General features: G+C 41.5%; 1 protein-coding gene across 8 annotated transcripts in view; it reads left to right on the top strand.

Moving 5' to 3' along the window:
* The window catches only part of shank3a (SH3 and multiple ankyrin repeat domains 3a), a 557,029-nt gene that overhangs the window by 108,330 nt on the left and 434,566 nt on the right, over positions 1-14,133 (top strand). For all 8 annotated transcript variants that reach the window (XM_078419606.1, XM_078419609.1, XM_078419607.1 and 5 more), the window contains exon 2: positions 8,558-8,807. In XM_078419606.1, coding sequence (XP_078275732.1) covers positions 8,565-8,807 — 243 coding nt within the window. In that variant the 5' untranslated portion in view covers positions 8,558-8,564. The remainder of the gene's footprint in view (positions 1-8,557; positions 8,808-14,133) is intronic.

The raw sequence follows: 14,133 nt of genomic DNA, 5'->3' as shown, positions 1-14,133 counted from the left end.
ATCAGTCTGAAGAAGGGTCTCGACCCAAAACGTCACCATTTCCTTCTCTCCAGAGATGCTGCCCGTCCCGCTGTTACTCCAGCATTTTGTGTCGGTCTACCATTCAGAATCTGCTTTCCTGTTCTAGCCACCAAAGTGGATAACCTCACATTTATCCACATTATATTGCATCTGCAATGCATCTGCCCACTCATTCAATCTATCCAAGTCACCCTGCAGCCTCATAACATCCTCATCGCAGCTCAAACTGCCACCCAGCTTAAGATCATCTGCAAACTTGGAGATGTCACATTTAATTTCCTTGTCTAAATTGTTAATATATATTGTAAATAATTGGGTCCCAGCACCGAGCCTTGCGGCACCCCACTAATCACTGCCTACCATTCTGAAAAGGATCCGTTAATTCCTACTCTTTGCTTCCTGTCTGCCACCAGTTGTCTATCCATGTCAATACCTTATCCCCATTAACATGTGGTCTAATTTTGCACACAAATTTCTTGTGTGGGATCTAGTCAAAGGCTTTTTGAAAGTCCAGATACACCACATCCACTGGCTCTCCCTTATCCATTCTACTTGTTACATCCTCAAAAAATTCCAGAAGATTAGTCAAGCATGATTTCCCTTTCATGAATTCATGCTGACTTTGACCGATCCTGTCACTGCTTTCCAAATGCGCTGCTATCACATCTTTAATAATTGACTCAAGCATCTTCCCCAGTACCGATGTAAGGCTAACTGGTCTATAATTCCCCATTTTATCTCTCCCTCCTTTCTTAAAAAGTGGAGTTACATTAGCCACCCTCCAGTCCACAGGAACTGATCCAGTCGAGAAAACATTGGAAAATGATCACCAATGCATCCACGATTTCTAGGGCCACCTCCTTGAGTACTCTGGGATGCAGACCATCAGGCCCTGGGGATTTATCTGCCTTCAGTCCCAACAATTTACCTAACACCATTTCCTGACTAATGTGGATTCCCATCAGTTCCTCCCTCCCACTAGATCATCGGTCCCCTAGTATTTCTGGAAGATTATGTCTTCCTCAGAGAAGACAGAACCAAAGTACTCGTTTAACTGTTCTGCCATTTTCTTGTTTCCCATTATAAATTCACCTGATTATAATAGACGTACACTCTTCTTCATTCATCTTTTCCTTTTTACATAACTAAAGAAGCTTTTTCAGTCAGTCTTTATATTCCCAGCAAGCTTTCTTTCGTGCTTTTTCTTCCCCCTCTTAATTAACTACTTTGTCCTCCTCTGTTGAGTTCTAACTTTCTCCCAGTCCTCCAGTTTGCTGCTTCCTCTGGCCAATTTGTATGCCTTTTCCTTGGATTTAACACTATCCTTGATTTCCCTCGTTAGCCACGGTTGAGCCGTCTTCCCCGTTTTATTTTTTTCGCCAGATAGGGATGAACAACTTTTGGAGTTCATCCTTGCAGTCTTTAAATATTTGCCATTGCATCTCCAACGTTAACCTTTTAAGTATAATTTGCCAGTCTATCCTAGCTAATTCCCATCTCACACCTTCAAAGCCTCCTTTCTTTAAGTTCAGGACCCTAGTCTCTGAATTAATTGTGTCACTTTCCATCCTAATGCAGAATTCCACAATATTATGGTCACTGTTGCCCAAAGGGCTTTGCACAACAAGATCGCTAACTAATCCTTCCACATTACACAATACCCAGTCTCGGATGGCCTGCCTTCCAGTCGGTTCTTCTACATATTGGTTTAAAAAACCATCCCGTATACATTCCAGGAGATCCTCTTCAGCATTGCTACTAATTTGGTTGGCCCAATCTATATGTAGATTAAAGTCACCCATGATAACTGCTGTACCATTGCTACACACATCCCTAATTTCCTGCTTGATGCTATCCCCAACCTCCTTATTGCTGTTGGTGGTCTGTATACAACTCCAACAAGCGTTTTCTGCCCTTGGCTATTTCACAGTTCTACCCATTCCGATTCTACAGCATCCATGCTAATGTCTCTACTTGCTATTGCATTAATCTCCTCTTTAACCAGTACCAACAATGGAACAATGAAATTCTTACTTGCGGCAGCATTGCAAACCTGTAAACACAATATGCAGAGATAATATAATATATAATAAATATATCAATAAATTAATAACTATAATACTAGTGCAAAAACTCAAAGTCTTTAGTGCAACTAAACACGGCCCATAGAAGTTCATTGTTGAGGTTAGTGTTGTGTTGTGTTCTCGAACCTGATGATTGTTGGGAAGAATATATTCTTGAACCTGGAGGTCATGTTTTTTCAGGCTCCTTTTCCACCTTCTCAATGGTATGAGTGATATGAGAGTGTGGCTATGGTGATGTGGGTCTTTGATGATATTGGCTGCCTTTTTGAGGCCATTCCTCCGATGGATCCCTTTGATAATGTGGAGTTCAGTGCCTGTGATGGACCAGGCAGTGCCTACCACGCTGTGTAATCTCCTTTGTTCCTGGGTATTCAAGTTGCCGAACCAGGCCATGATGCAACCAGTCAGTATGCTCTCTACTTGTAGAACTTTAAGAGAGCTTGAAGCTATCTCTCTCCACTACCATCCCACCAATGAAGATAGGTTCATGAAACCTTGGCTTTCCCCTTCTGAAGTCAACAACCAACTACTTGGTCTTGCTGGCTTTGAAAGGAGGATTGTTGTTATGGCATAACTCAATCATATTTTCAACCTTCCTCCTCTGCTCTGATTCATTATTACCTGTTATTCATACAGTGGTACCATCAGCAAATTTAAAGATGGAATTCGAACTGTGTCTAGCTACAGTATAGAATGAGTAGAGTAGTGAACACATAGCCTTGAGGTGCTCCTATGCTGATGGATACCAAAGAAGAAGTGTTATTGCTAATTCACACTGATTATGTTCTGTCGATGAGGAAGAGTCTGTTTAAAGAGGTAGATTTAAAACGCTCATCTTATAAGTAGAGAGAGTTAGAAGGGTGGAGAGGTTTAAGGCTAGAATTCCAGAGCTTAACATCTAAGCAGCTTCAGGCATAGCAACCAACAGTGGAGTAATGAAATTCCAGGATGTATAAAAAGCCAACGCAGGAAGAATGCATATGTCTTGGGAGAAGTATGGGGCTTGAATAATGGATTAAGAAGAGATAAGAAGGCGTTGGGAAAGATAGTATTGTTAGACAGAGGATTGGGGGAACGGAACCTGATCTAAGTTCCAACAATGGATGTCCAGGTTTTCTCACTTCCTGCACCTGTATTGAATTTAAATTTATTTTCACTTCAATGGCAATTTACCAGAAGGTTTGCTGAAAAGGATTAGTTCAACTCTTCACTGTAAAATCTTCTGTGGCTTCTTAGCCTAGAAGCTGTTCAGGGATCAGTGAGCAGCTTTCAAAGAAGCGTCATAACACATCCTTCCAGACCTGTTTTTCTGATGATGGTTTCTTTACATTGGTAAATCACAGATTTTTCAATGCCAGTTTCTTCTCCACATGTTTTTTTTTTTGGATTATGAGGTAAAGTATCTGTGGAAATGATGTGGGACATAATGTATTAACCGGTTATTGGATAGCAATTGGGAGCAATCAGATATGAATAAGGAACTATTGAATGGTGATCAAGGGTCGGTCATTGGCTAACAATTAAGAGATATCAGAAAGTGAAAAGGGTGATTGGATAGTGAGCAGGGTCTACTTTATTATTGATCATGTGCTTTTGAGTGGTGATTGGCTGTCAAATAGTTTTATAAGCCAATAGATAGTGATCAGGAGCCATTAGATAGTGACAATCAATCATCAGATTGCCAATATCAACCATCAGATTGCGATCAGGATTTATCGAAGAGTATTGAATGAAGTCATATAACATCAGATAGAGAACAGAAACAGTCTGATAGTGACAGGGACCATTGAACGGTGATCTGGTACCACCATACAGCAATCAGTTGTCATCAATAATCAGCATTGACTACTGCGGTTCAGTTGCCAATGATAAGCAGATCATGTTCTGATACCACTGCTGGTCATTATGGACTGTTAATTGGTACCAAAGGACTGACATCCACAGTCTTGCGTCTTTAAATAGTGAAACATGCCGAAGCATAGAAGCATTTCAAACACAAAATGTTGCTGAGCTGTATACTAAAGCAAGTGACAAAACACTTGGTCAAAATATTTGGTTGTAAGGCGGAGATTAAATCCTAAATCTTAGGTTTTCAGCAACTAATGACAATGGTGAAGCATTTAAACAGAGAGATAAGGAAGAGCCAAGAATTAGAACAGCTCAAAAAACTTGGTACAAGAATTGTAGGGTTGGAAAAGATTACAGAAAAAGCAAGTGGCAATTCCATGAATGGATTAGAAAGCAAGGATGATAATTTTAAAATCAAGGCATTGCTAAACAGGAAACCAAAAAAGGGTGGCGCTCATAGTAGTGATGAATGAACAGAATAATAGCCTGACTGGCTGGTTTAGTTTAGAGATACAGCATGGAAACAGGTCTTTTGGCCAACTATGCCCACACCAACTATTGATCATCTGTTCACACTTGTTCTGGTATCCCCTTTTCTCATCCTCTTGCTACACACTGGGGAGCAAGAGGTCTATTACCCTACAGATCCACATGTCTTTGGGATGTAGGAGCAAACCGGAGCACCTGGAGGAGAAACATGCAGTCACAGGGAGAACGTGCAAACTTCAAATAGACAGTATCCAAGGTCAGGATTAAACCTGGGTTTCTGGCACAGTGAGACAGCAGCTCACCAAGCTGTGCAAGTGGTGTCTTGAGTTGTAGGCATACTAAATGGGTTTGAGGAAGGTTCTGAATCTCTACCCTATTTATATCTCATAATTTTATGTACTTCTGTCAAGTTTCCCCGCAGCCTCTGATGATTCAGAGAAAATGATACAAGTCTGTTCAACCTCTTGACTTCCTGACTCTTATACTCAATGCCCCAACCTCTGAAAGCAAGCATACCATATGCCTTTTTTACTACTCCATCTACTTTCAGGGAGCTATGGACTTGGATCCCGAGATCCATCTGTATATCAATGCTGCTAAGGGTCATGCCATTAATTGTAGATAGACACAAAAGGCTGGAGTAACTCAGCGGGACAGGCAGCATCTCTGGAGAGAAGGAATGGAAGACGTTTCGGGTCGAGACCCTTCTTCAGACTGTCTCAACCTGAAACGTCACCCATTCCTTCTCTCCAGAGATGCTGCCTGTCCCACTGAGTTACTCCAACTTTTTGTGTCTATCTTCGCTTTACACCAGCATCTGCAGATCCTTCTCACACAATAGACAATAGACAATAGGCGCAGGAGTAGGCCATTCGGCCCTTCGAGCCAGCACCGCCATTCAATGTGATCATGGCTGATCATTCTCAATCAGTACCCCGTTCCTGCCTTCTCCCCATACCTCCTGACTCCGCTATCCTTAAGAGCTCGTACCATTAATTGTATATTTTCCCCTTACATTTGACCTCCCAAAGTGCAACACCTCGCAATTGCTTGAATTAAACTCCATCCACCATTCTACCCTCATCGAATACCTTCATCATTGCCTCAAAAAACTTGATCAGGTCAGTAAGATACGACATGCCATGCTTACACCTTTCTCATTTCTAAGCTCGACCCATGTAGCATCAGTGGATCAACCATTGAGATTCCCTGATTATAGAGCAATTCCTCCATGTCCTTTGCCTCCCTCCCAAAAAGGTTGATAAGGACAGAGCTGTAGATGTCTATGTAGATTTCAGCAAGGCATTTGACAAGATTCTGTGTGGTAGACTGCTCTGGAAGGTTAGATCGCATGGGATCTAAGAAGAGTTAGGCGTCAGGATAGAAGCAGAGAGTGATGGTCGAAGGTTGTTTTTCGGATTGCTAGCCTGTGACTCGTGATGTGCCTCACTGCTCAGTGCTGGGCCCATTGCTGTTTCTCATCTACATCAATGATTTGGACGAGAACATACAAGGCATGATTAGTAAGTTTGTAGATGACACTAACGTGGGTGGTATTGTGGTTGGATGGATTATGGATGGATGAATGTCAAAAATTGAGAGTGGTTGCATCAAAAGAAAGCATTTCCGTCTATGTTTTAGTCAAAATTAGACCTAATAAAGAAGTTCGAGTCTGGTGCTCCAGTAGCACACGTATGTGAAGGCTATTTTGTGAACTGTGTCTGACATATGAAAAGTAAAGGACAAGCTTGCTGCATTTTCGTAAAAGTTCAGCGTAGATTCTGCATCTAAAACTTCCTCTGTTGGTAGAAAGAAGCATATGAGAGTTGCACAAGATAAAAATCTTAAGGAAGCCGTCATGCAGGATATGTCTGTGTGAGCCTTCATAAGGAGAAAGTTAGTTTTAGTATGCATTTCATATGCTTATCGACTTTGAAACAGTGTTTGATGAAATGTGGCAATATAGATTAAAAATTAAGTATACACATCGGTGCTGCAAGGGTCTGTGTTTGGACCATTGTTCCTTTTGAGGACAAAACATTGCCTGGATTTGGTGCAGGTGCTGACTTACAAAATATACACAGTGCTGGATTAATTCAGTGGGTCAAGTAGCTTCTCTGGAGAACATGGATAGGTAATGTTTCGGTTCGGGACCCATCCCCAGATTTTCCGTTTTATGCCAAAACATAAAAGTCTGAAGAAGGGTCCTGACCTGAAACATCACCTATCCATGTTCTCCAGATTAGCTACCTGACCCGCTGAGTTACTCCAGCACTTTGTGTAATTTCTCGCAAAATGTCAAAATTTGCAGATAGCTTAAAAAATAGAAAAGTAGTAAACAGAAGAGGATAACAACAAAATTGATCTCATTGGTGCAATGCTAAAGGAGGTGGGAATAAAAATAACCCTGATGACATCAGTTGATTTAATGGGGGAGGGTGGGGGAATCTTTGCTGAGAGGTTGTTTCCTTGGCTAAAGAAGCAAGAACAAGAGGATAAAATGAGTTTGACAATTAGGAACGAATTAAGAATTTTATACTCATGTATTTTTGGAAATCTGAGCTCCAGATGGATTTGGATATTCAGTCATTGAATATGTTCACTCTGGGATTGTTTTTTTTTGGAATCCAGGATAATCAAAGATTTGGTGATAGGATAAGAAAGTGAAGGTGATGTAAAAAATACCATTATTTTGTTAAATGTTTGAGAAAGCTCAAGGGCCCACATAGACTATGACTACTCATGTTTCTTATGGTAGACACAAGGTGCTGGAGTAACTCAGCGGGTCAGGTAGCATCTCTGGAGAGAAGGAATGGGTGATGTTTCGGGTCGAGACCCTGGACAGAAACACAGCAACGTTTTTGCCCAAACATAAAGTAATATACTTACGTAGGAGGAATGAAAAGGTATGGAGAAACTGGAGTAACTGGAGCAGGGGAGATTTGAAAGAGCTATTCGCTATCATTGAAATGTTTTGACCTAATAAGTTGGAAGAAATTGTGACAATGGATCAATATCTAGAAAACATAAGTTATGAGGATTTTCTAAAAGACCAAAGACAGCATCAGGAAACGTTTTCATTTCTTAATGGGATGTTTAAACTTACAATGCACTACCTGCAGATAGAAGCAGGTTTAAAAAGGAAAGGAATAAATACTTCAAAGGTAAGACATTTCAGACAAGGTACTAATTGGCTGTCTTTCAAAGAACTGGCTTCAGGAGCACAGTCAAATGATTTCTTTTCATCCTGTAATATAGTCTTTAAGTGTTTGTAAACATTGTGTTATGTAAATGTGCTTATATGCATAGGTATTCTGTGTGTATAGGTATGTGTACGTATACAAACAAATCTATAAATGTGCGTATTATATAATTAATCATGTTTTCAAATTTCCTCATGTATTCAGTTCTTTCTGTTACTTTAAACTTTCCAACCTTCCGATCTTTAAACATCTTTGCATTTTTGCAATAATTCCTGTCCCTTACACGTCCCTTGTTTTAATCACTCAACCATTGGTAGCTCTGCCTTGAGCAGCCTGGGCTGGAGCCATTAGAATTCTCTCTGAATCTCTGCTTTAGCTTTACTTCCTCCTCCAGGAGGCTTTGTAAATAGGCATTGCTTCTTTGAATAAGCATTTGGCCACCTACCTGATATGACTTCATAAAGCTTTGAAGCATGGAAAAAAGCAAGCAAACCCCTCCCCATAATCATCGAAAGAATGTATGTAACAATGTTATATACACGTGCACAAATATTCGCCCTCGTAATTTATGGATGGATATACGTGAAAAGCCCAATCAATAACGAGTAAATGCTAAATTACGGGCAACCACCTATGTACTACCGATTCTTGTTCGATAATCGCTCATATGAAGCCCCTTGGGTAACTACCGTTTTAGGAACTACAGTATATAAATGCTAGTTGCTGTCACGATTATGATTATGCCTATACTTATACACAAGCGTGTGTTTGAACTTGTATCATCTATATGTATCTATAGATTAATGTGCGTGGATTGTGTGCATGCGAGGGTATCCGTGTGTGTGTGTGGATGTGTGTGTGTGCGCGGGTTTCCAAAAGGTTTGAGTTTTTTCTCTCTATGTCTCCCCCCAGTGATGTGATGTCGATGGTTAGTGCACGGAGCATGCCTCTCAGTCCGACATCCAGGAAACATGAGGAGCAGCAGCAGCAGCAGAACCCTTGCAACTGCAGCGAGGGTGAAGAGGAGGAGAGTTTCAGCAGAGAGGACACGATCTACCACACCATTAGAACAAGTACAGCAGCTAAAACCGGCAACCAAATGGACAATCCTGCGCCCAGCACTATAATCATTCGCATTGGGGTACCGGACTTGGAGCAGACGGTCAGTATGTGTGATTTCGATGTACAAATTCCCCTGAAATTGATGCAGTTGAAAGGGTGGGTCTTACATTACACTTGCGATATAAAGTAGCGTTCAGGTTGCTCGCTGTTCATTGAACTGGAAGCCGGAGTTTAACCCATAGCTTGCTGGATTGCCTTGTAATTGAATTCGGCATGTGCATACGTGTGTGTAATAAACCCCATGTTGGGCTCAGAGAGGGCAAAGTCCAAATAGGGTGTCGTGATAATGGGAGCGATCCATCATTTGTGTATGGGGAGAAGGAGGATGGCGAAGAAAATGTAAGGTATCGTTTGGGAAATCATGTTTAATCAACATTTACTGCAGTCAGAGTTCCTGACAGTCAGTTGCTGCTATGACCTGGTTTGAGGGGATTGCCTCATTTTCTTGTGAAACTGTCCACCCGGGCATGAGGACCACTTCAAGTTTGAAATCCCTTGGTTGGACAGCTAGCTCGCACGTGATGTGAGATCAGTGGGAGAAGGTTATTACCCCCGATGTCAGCAAGGCCATTACAATACTAGAATAGGATTGTATAGAATAGGAAATGTTCAATCTGAAATATAAAAGCATATATAAATATAGCACATTGATAGGGTATCCATGCTGCAGTGTATTGTTTCATGTTATCCCGATTGCTTCAATCATTGATCAGGTTATTCTTGGGATTGAATTATAGAGACCAAAGTGCCACTCTCCACATATTATCTGTTTGTAATTTATTTATTTTCTTACTCCATTTTATCAATAGTTCTGGCAGGTGAGAGTGTCAGTGGGGTCCTTCACACAATGTAGTTGTAACCTCCAAAGGCAAATATTTAAGAGTGGAGTATTGGATTTTGTTGGCGAGGACTCTTTATTCCAATTATTTGGACGTAATTTGGTGTAACTTTCGTCTATTTGTGATTCATCTACTGCCTTTCTGGATGGTCTCCCATCTTCAGAATATAGGCTGAATCCATAGAAACGTTGTCGTCCAATAACAGGACAAATATAAATTCCTGTTTATTGTTATTGTTCACTGACCTGCATTAGTTCCAATCTGATAGGGCTCCAACTAAAAACAAATCCTTTTCTTAAAGGCTTTTTATATGGTATTGCCCTCCCTATCTCTGTAACCTTCACTGGCTCTTGAACCTGCTTTGATCTGTTAATGTTTCTAATGTGGACCTTGTTTATACACCTTCTCCTTTTTTCCATGCATGGGTAGCTGTGGCTGAAGCAGCTATGACCCTTTCTATTCTATTTTCCCCTCTACATCTCACTTGCCTTCACCGTGCTCTTTAACACTTACTCTGACACGATTTTCATATCTGTAAAATGCATTGAGATGTTTTACTATGTCAAGGCTATGTAGGTATTGAGTAGCTCCAGCACAAAAGAGGCTAATCATACAGGTGTTTGGATGAAGGATAAAGGAATTGAAAGGATAGAGAAATGGGAAGTCTAACCTGAAGAATTCTTTCTGGTCTGGAAACTACAAACAGTTATAATCCATCCTCTCCACCGACATGATTTCCCATATCTATTAAACAATAAGTTAAAAACTGAAGATGCTGGAATTTGTATATTAAAAATATAATGTTGGAAATACTAAGCAGGTCAGTCCACATCTGTGGGAAGAGAAAAGGAGTCAACTTTTCAGGGCAGCCACCTACGTCATTGGTTCGGTCATTTGCTTTGCCTGACCTCCCTGAAAATTCAGATCATTGGGATTTAAAGATCAAGAGATTGATCCCTATCCAATGCAACTTGCATCTTCTCTTCACGGAGAAGTTTAGTGACAAAATTCTATTCGAAGTTCACAGGAAAAGGATGCAGCAGACAAAAAGTATCACAATGAAGCAGGACTACACGATTGAAGTTGGATCTGAGGTATTTGGCAGGTAGTGCTGAGGAAGCTTTACTATATATCACCTGCAATGTACTGCTTCTGGGTAATCTTCAAAAAAGGTGCCATTGAAGGTCCCTTATTGTGCATTTTGGGTGAAATACCTTATTTTGGAGGGTCTAAATGAACAATGTGGATGAAATATCATTCTCTGCCTAACCTGTTTGTTACCTCAAGACTTGGCTGATGAAATATTGACCCCGACCATTCTCTCAGTTTGAGATCAAGAAGAAAGTAGTGTTGGAGCTCTTGAAGAACATTAAGGTGGATATCTTCCAAGAGATTGTTGAGATCTATCCCAGGTTATTTAGAGAGGCAAAGGGAGGAGATTTCAAGGGCCTTGAGCAAGATCTTTGCATAGAAGTGAGAAAGAAATAATCCAGGAAATTATAGGCTGGTGAGCCTCACATAGGTGGTAGGGAAGCTACTGGAGATGATTTTTCAAGATAGCATTTACTCATATTGGGAAGAGAATGGACCAATTAAGGACAGACTTAAATATTATGTTCACAGCGGGTTTTACAAACTTGATTGAGTTTTTTTGAGAAGGTGACGACGGTAATCAATGAGGGTAGTGGATATTGTTGATGTCGATTTTATTAATGTACTAGACCAAGTTGACCCATTGGGCCCAAACCTCTCCTGCATTGGTGCAGCACCCTCTCCTCCCTCTCCCCCACTCCCCCTCCCCTTCCCCCTCCCCCTCCTCCTGCCCCTGCCCCTCCCCCTCCTCCTCCCCCTGCCCCTCCCCCTCCTCCTGCCCCTCCCCCTCTCTTCCCCCTCTCCCTCTCCCTCACACCCCCCTCCCCCTCTCCTCCCCCTCACCCTCCCTTCCTCCCCTCAGTTTTCCTTGCTCGCACTTCACCAGTTTTTCCTCATCTCAGTTCTAAATGGCCTACCCCTCATTCTTAAACTGTGACCCCTGGTTCTGGACTCCCCCAACATTGGGAACATGTTTCCTGTCTCTAACGTGTCCAACCCCTTAATAATCTTATATGTTTCGATAAGATCCCCTCTCATCCTTCTAAATTCCTATGTATACAAGCCTAGTCGCTCCAGTCTTTCAACATAATCCATGCCTCAAGTGGTTCCCCCTATATCCTCTGTGCTTTCTCACCTTTTCTGCCTCTCAAGCAAACATTACAATGCACTTTAAAACCTGCCTCTTCAATCAGTCTTCTAGTCATCTGTCTTAGTGTGTAGCATGGTACCAACTATTTGTTGGAATGGTTCTTTACAATGCCTTGGTGTATCTTACCATGTCAACGCACTGTATTATTGCAACTTGTTGTTGACGTATCTGAAGTTCAGTTGCTCTGGTGGAAAATAATGGACGATGTCAAGAGAACCTATTCGTCATCTATGCCAAGTTGTAACTGACCTGCAATGATGTGCTTCATCCAACTCAATGTATCCATGCCGCAGCCCCATCTTGTACTGATAACAGGAGCTTTGCACAGTATCTGAATAACTATCATTAAATAGATACTATACTTGATGGCAGCCACTGATTTCCCATATATCTTCATATTGGGATTCTATGTCAGAAATGGAATGGAGAGAAGATTTATTTTAAGTTGTAGAGAAGGTGAAGGTGGGATGGAAATGAAAAAGAAAGTATCTCTGATAGGGTGAGACCAATAGTCATAGAGTGATACGGTGTGGAAACAGACCCTTTGGCCCAACTAGCCCACACTGGCCAACATATCCCAGCTACACTAATCCCACCTGCCCGCATTTGCTCCATATCCCTTCAAACCTGTGCTATCCATGCACCTGTCCAGGACTGTTTCTCAAATGTTTGGATCGTCCCTGCCTCAACTACCTCCTCTGGCAGCTTGTTCCATACACCCGCCACACTTTGTGTGAAAAAGTTATACCTCAGATTCCGGACAGACTTTAAATCTTTTCCCCTTCACATTAAACCTATGTCCTCTGGTCCTCGATTCACCTAGTCTGGGCAAGAGATTCTGTGCATCTACCCGATCTGTTCCTCTCACGATTTTATACACCTCAATAATATTTTCTATTTTTTTCTAATAAGGTCACCCCTCATCCTCCTGTGCTCCAAGGAATAGAGTCCCAGCCTACTCAACCTCTCCCTATAGCCCAGACCCTCCAGTCCTGGCAACATCCTTGTAAATCTTCTCTGTACCCTTTCCAGGTTGACAACATCTTTCCTATAGCATGGTTCCCAGAACTGAACACAATGCTCTAAATGCGGCCTCACCAACGTCTTGCACAACAGCAATCAATGTTGCCTTCACTTCCACTCGCCTTCCACTATGTAAACGCACTATATTATTGCAAATTGTTGTTGACGTATCTGGAGTTCAGTTGCTCTGGTAGAAGATAATGGACAATATCAAGAGAACTTATTCTTCATCTCTGCCAAGTTGTAACTGACCTCCAGTGATGTGCTTCATCTAACTCAATGCCTCCTTGTTGCAGTCCCATCTTTACGAGCTGGTCCCATTTGCCTGCATCTGGCTGATCTCCCTCTAAACCTTGCTTATCCATGGGCCTGTTCAAGTGTCTTTTAAACGCTGTTATGGTAACTCAATCCACACTCACACCACCTTCTGAGTGAAAATGTTTCCCCAAAGGTTCCTATTACATTTTGCCCCTTACCTTAATCCTATGTCTCCTGGTGCTTGATTCCCCTACCCTGTATAAAGCTCTGGATTCTCCATATCTATTCACTTCATAATTTTATTCATCTCCATCATATCACCCCTCACCCTTCTGTGCTCCAAGGAATAAAGTCGTAGCCATCTTCACTATCTATGATACCACCTTTTTTAGTATTATCTCCAAATTTACTAATTACGCCTTGTACATTCTCATCCAAATTGCAAAGATAAGCCACAACCAGCACCAAACCATGAGTCACACCACAAGTCACAGGTCTCCAGTCCCAAAAACAACCTTACACCACTATCCTCTACTTCCTTCTATGAAGCCAATTCTGAGAAAATAGGAAATTAAGGAAGAATTTCTTAAGAGAAGTAGAGGGATCTGTGTTCCCAGCAATTAGCAAAAGACCAATATGCAGGCATAGCAAGTAATTAGGAAAGTTATGAATGTTATTATTTATTGCAAGAGAAATGGAATATGATGTAGAGAGTTCATGCTTCAGCTGTGTAGGGTATTGGTGAGACCACCTCTGGGAATCCGTGAGAAGTATTAGTCTCATGTAATGAAGGATGTACATATGTTGCAAGCAGTTCCGAGACGTGTTACTGGTCCGAAATATGGAATGGGTAGGCTGTCTTATGAGGAGCTGTTAGTTAGGCTAACCTTTCACCCACTGGCATTGAAAGGAGTGAAAAGTAATGATTGAAAGGTGTAAGATTGTGAGAGTCTTGATAGGGTGGTTGGTGGGGAAGCTTTGAAAATAAGAGATCATCCATCTAA

The sequence above is a fragment of the Rhinoraja longicauda genome, chromosome 23, assembly GCF_053455715.1.
Source record: "Rhinoraja longicauda isolate Sanriku21f chromosome 23, sRhiLon1.1, whole genome shotgun sequence".
Lineage (NCBI taxonomy): Eukaryota > Metazoa > Chordata > Chondrichthyes > Rajiformes > Arhynchobatidae > Rhinoraja > Rhinoraja longicauda.
The sequence above is the reverse complement of the archived record's forward strand: the minus strand, read 5'-3'. Positions and strand labels throughout refer to the sequence as shown.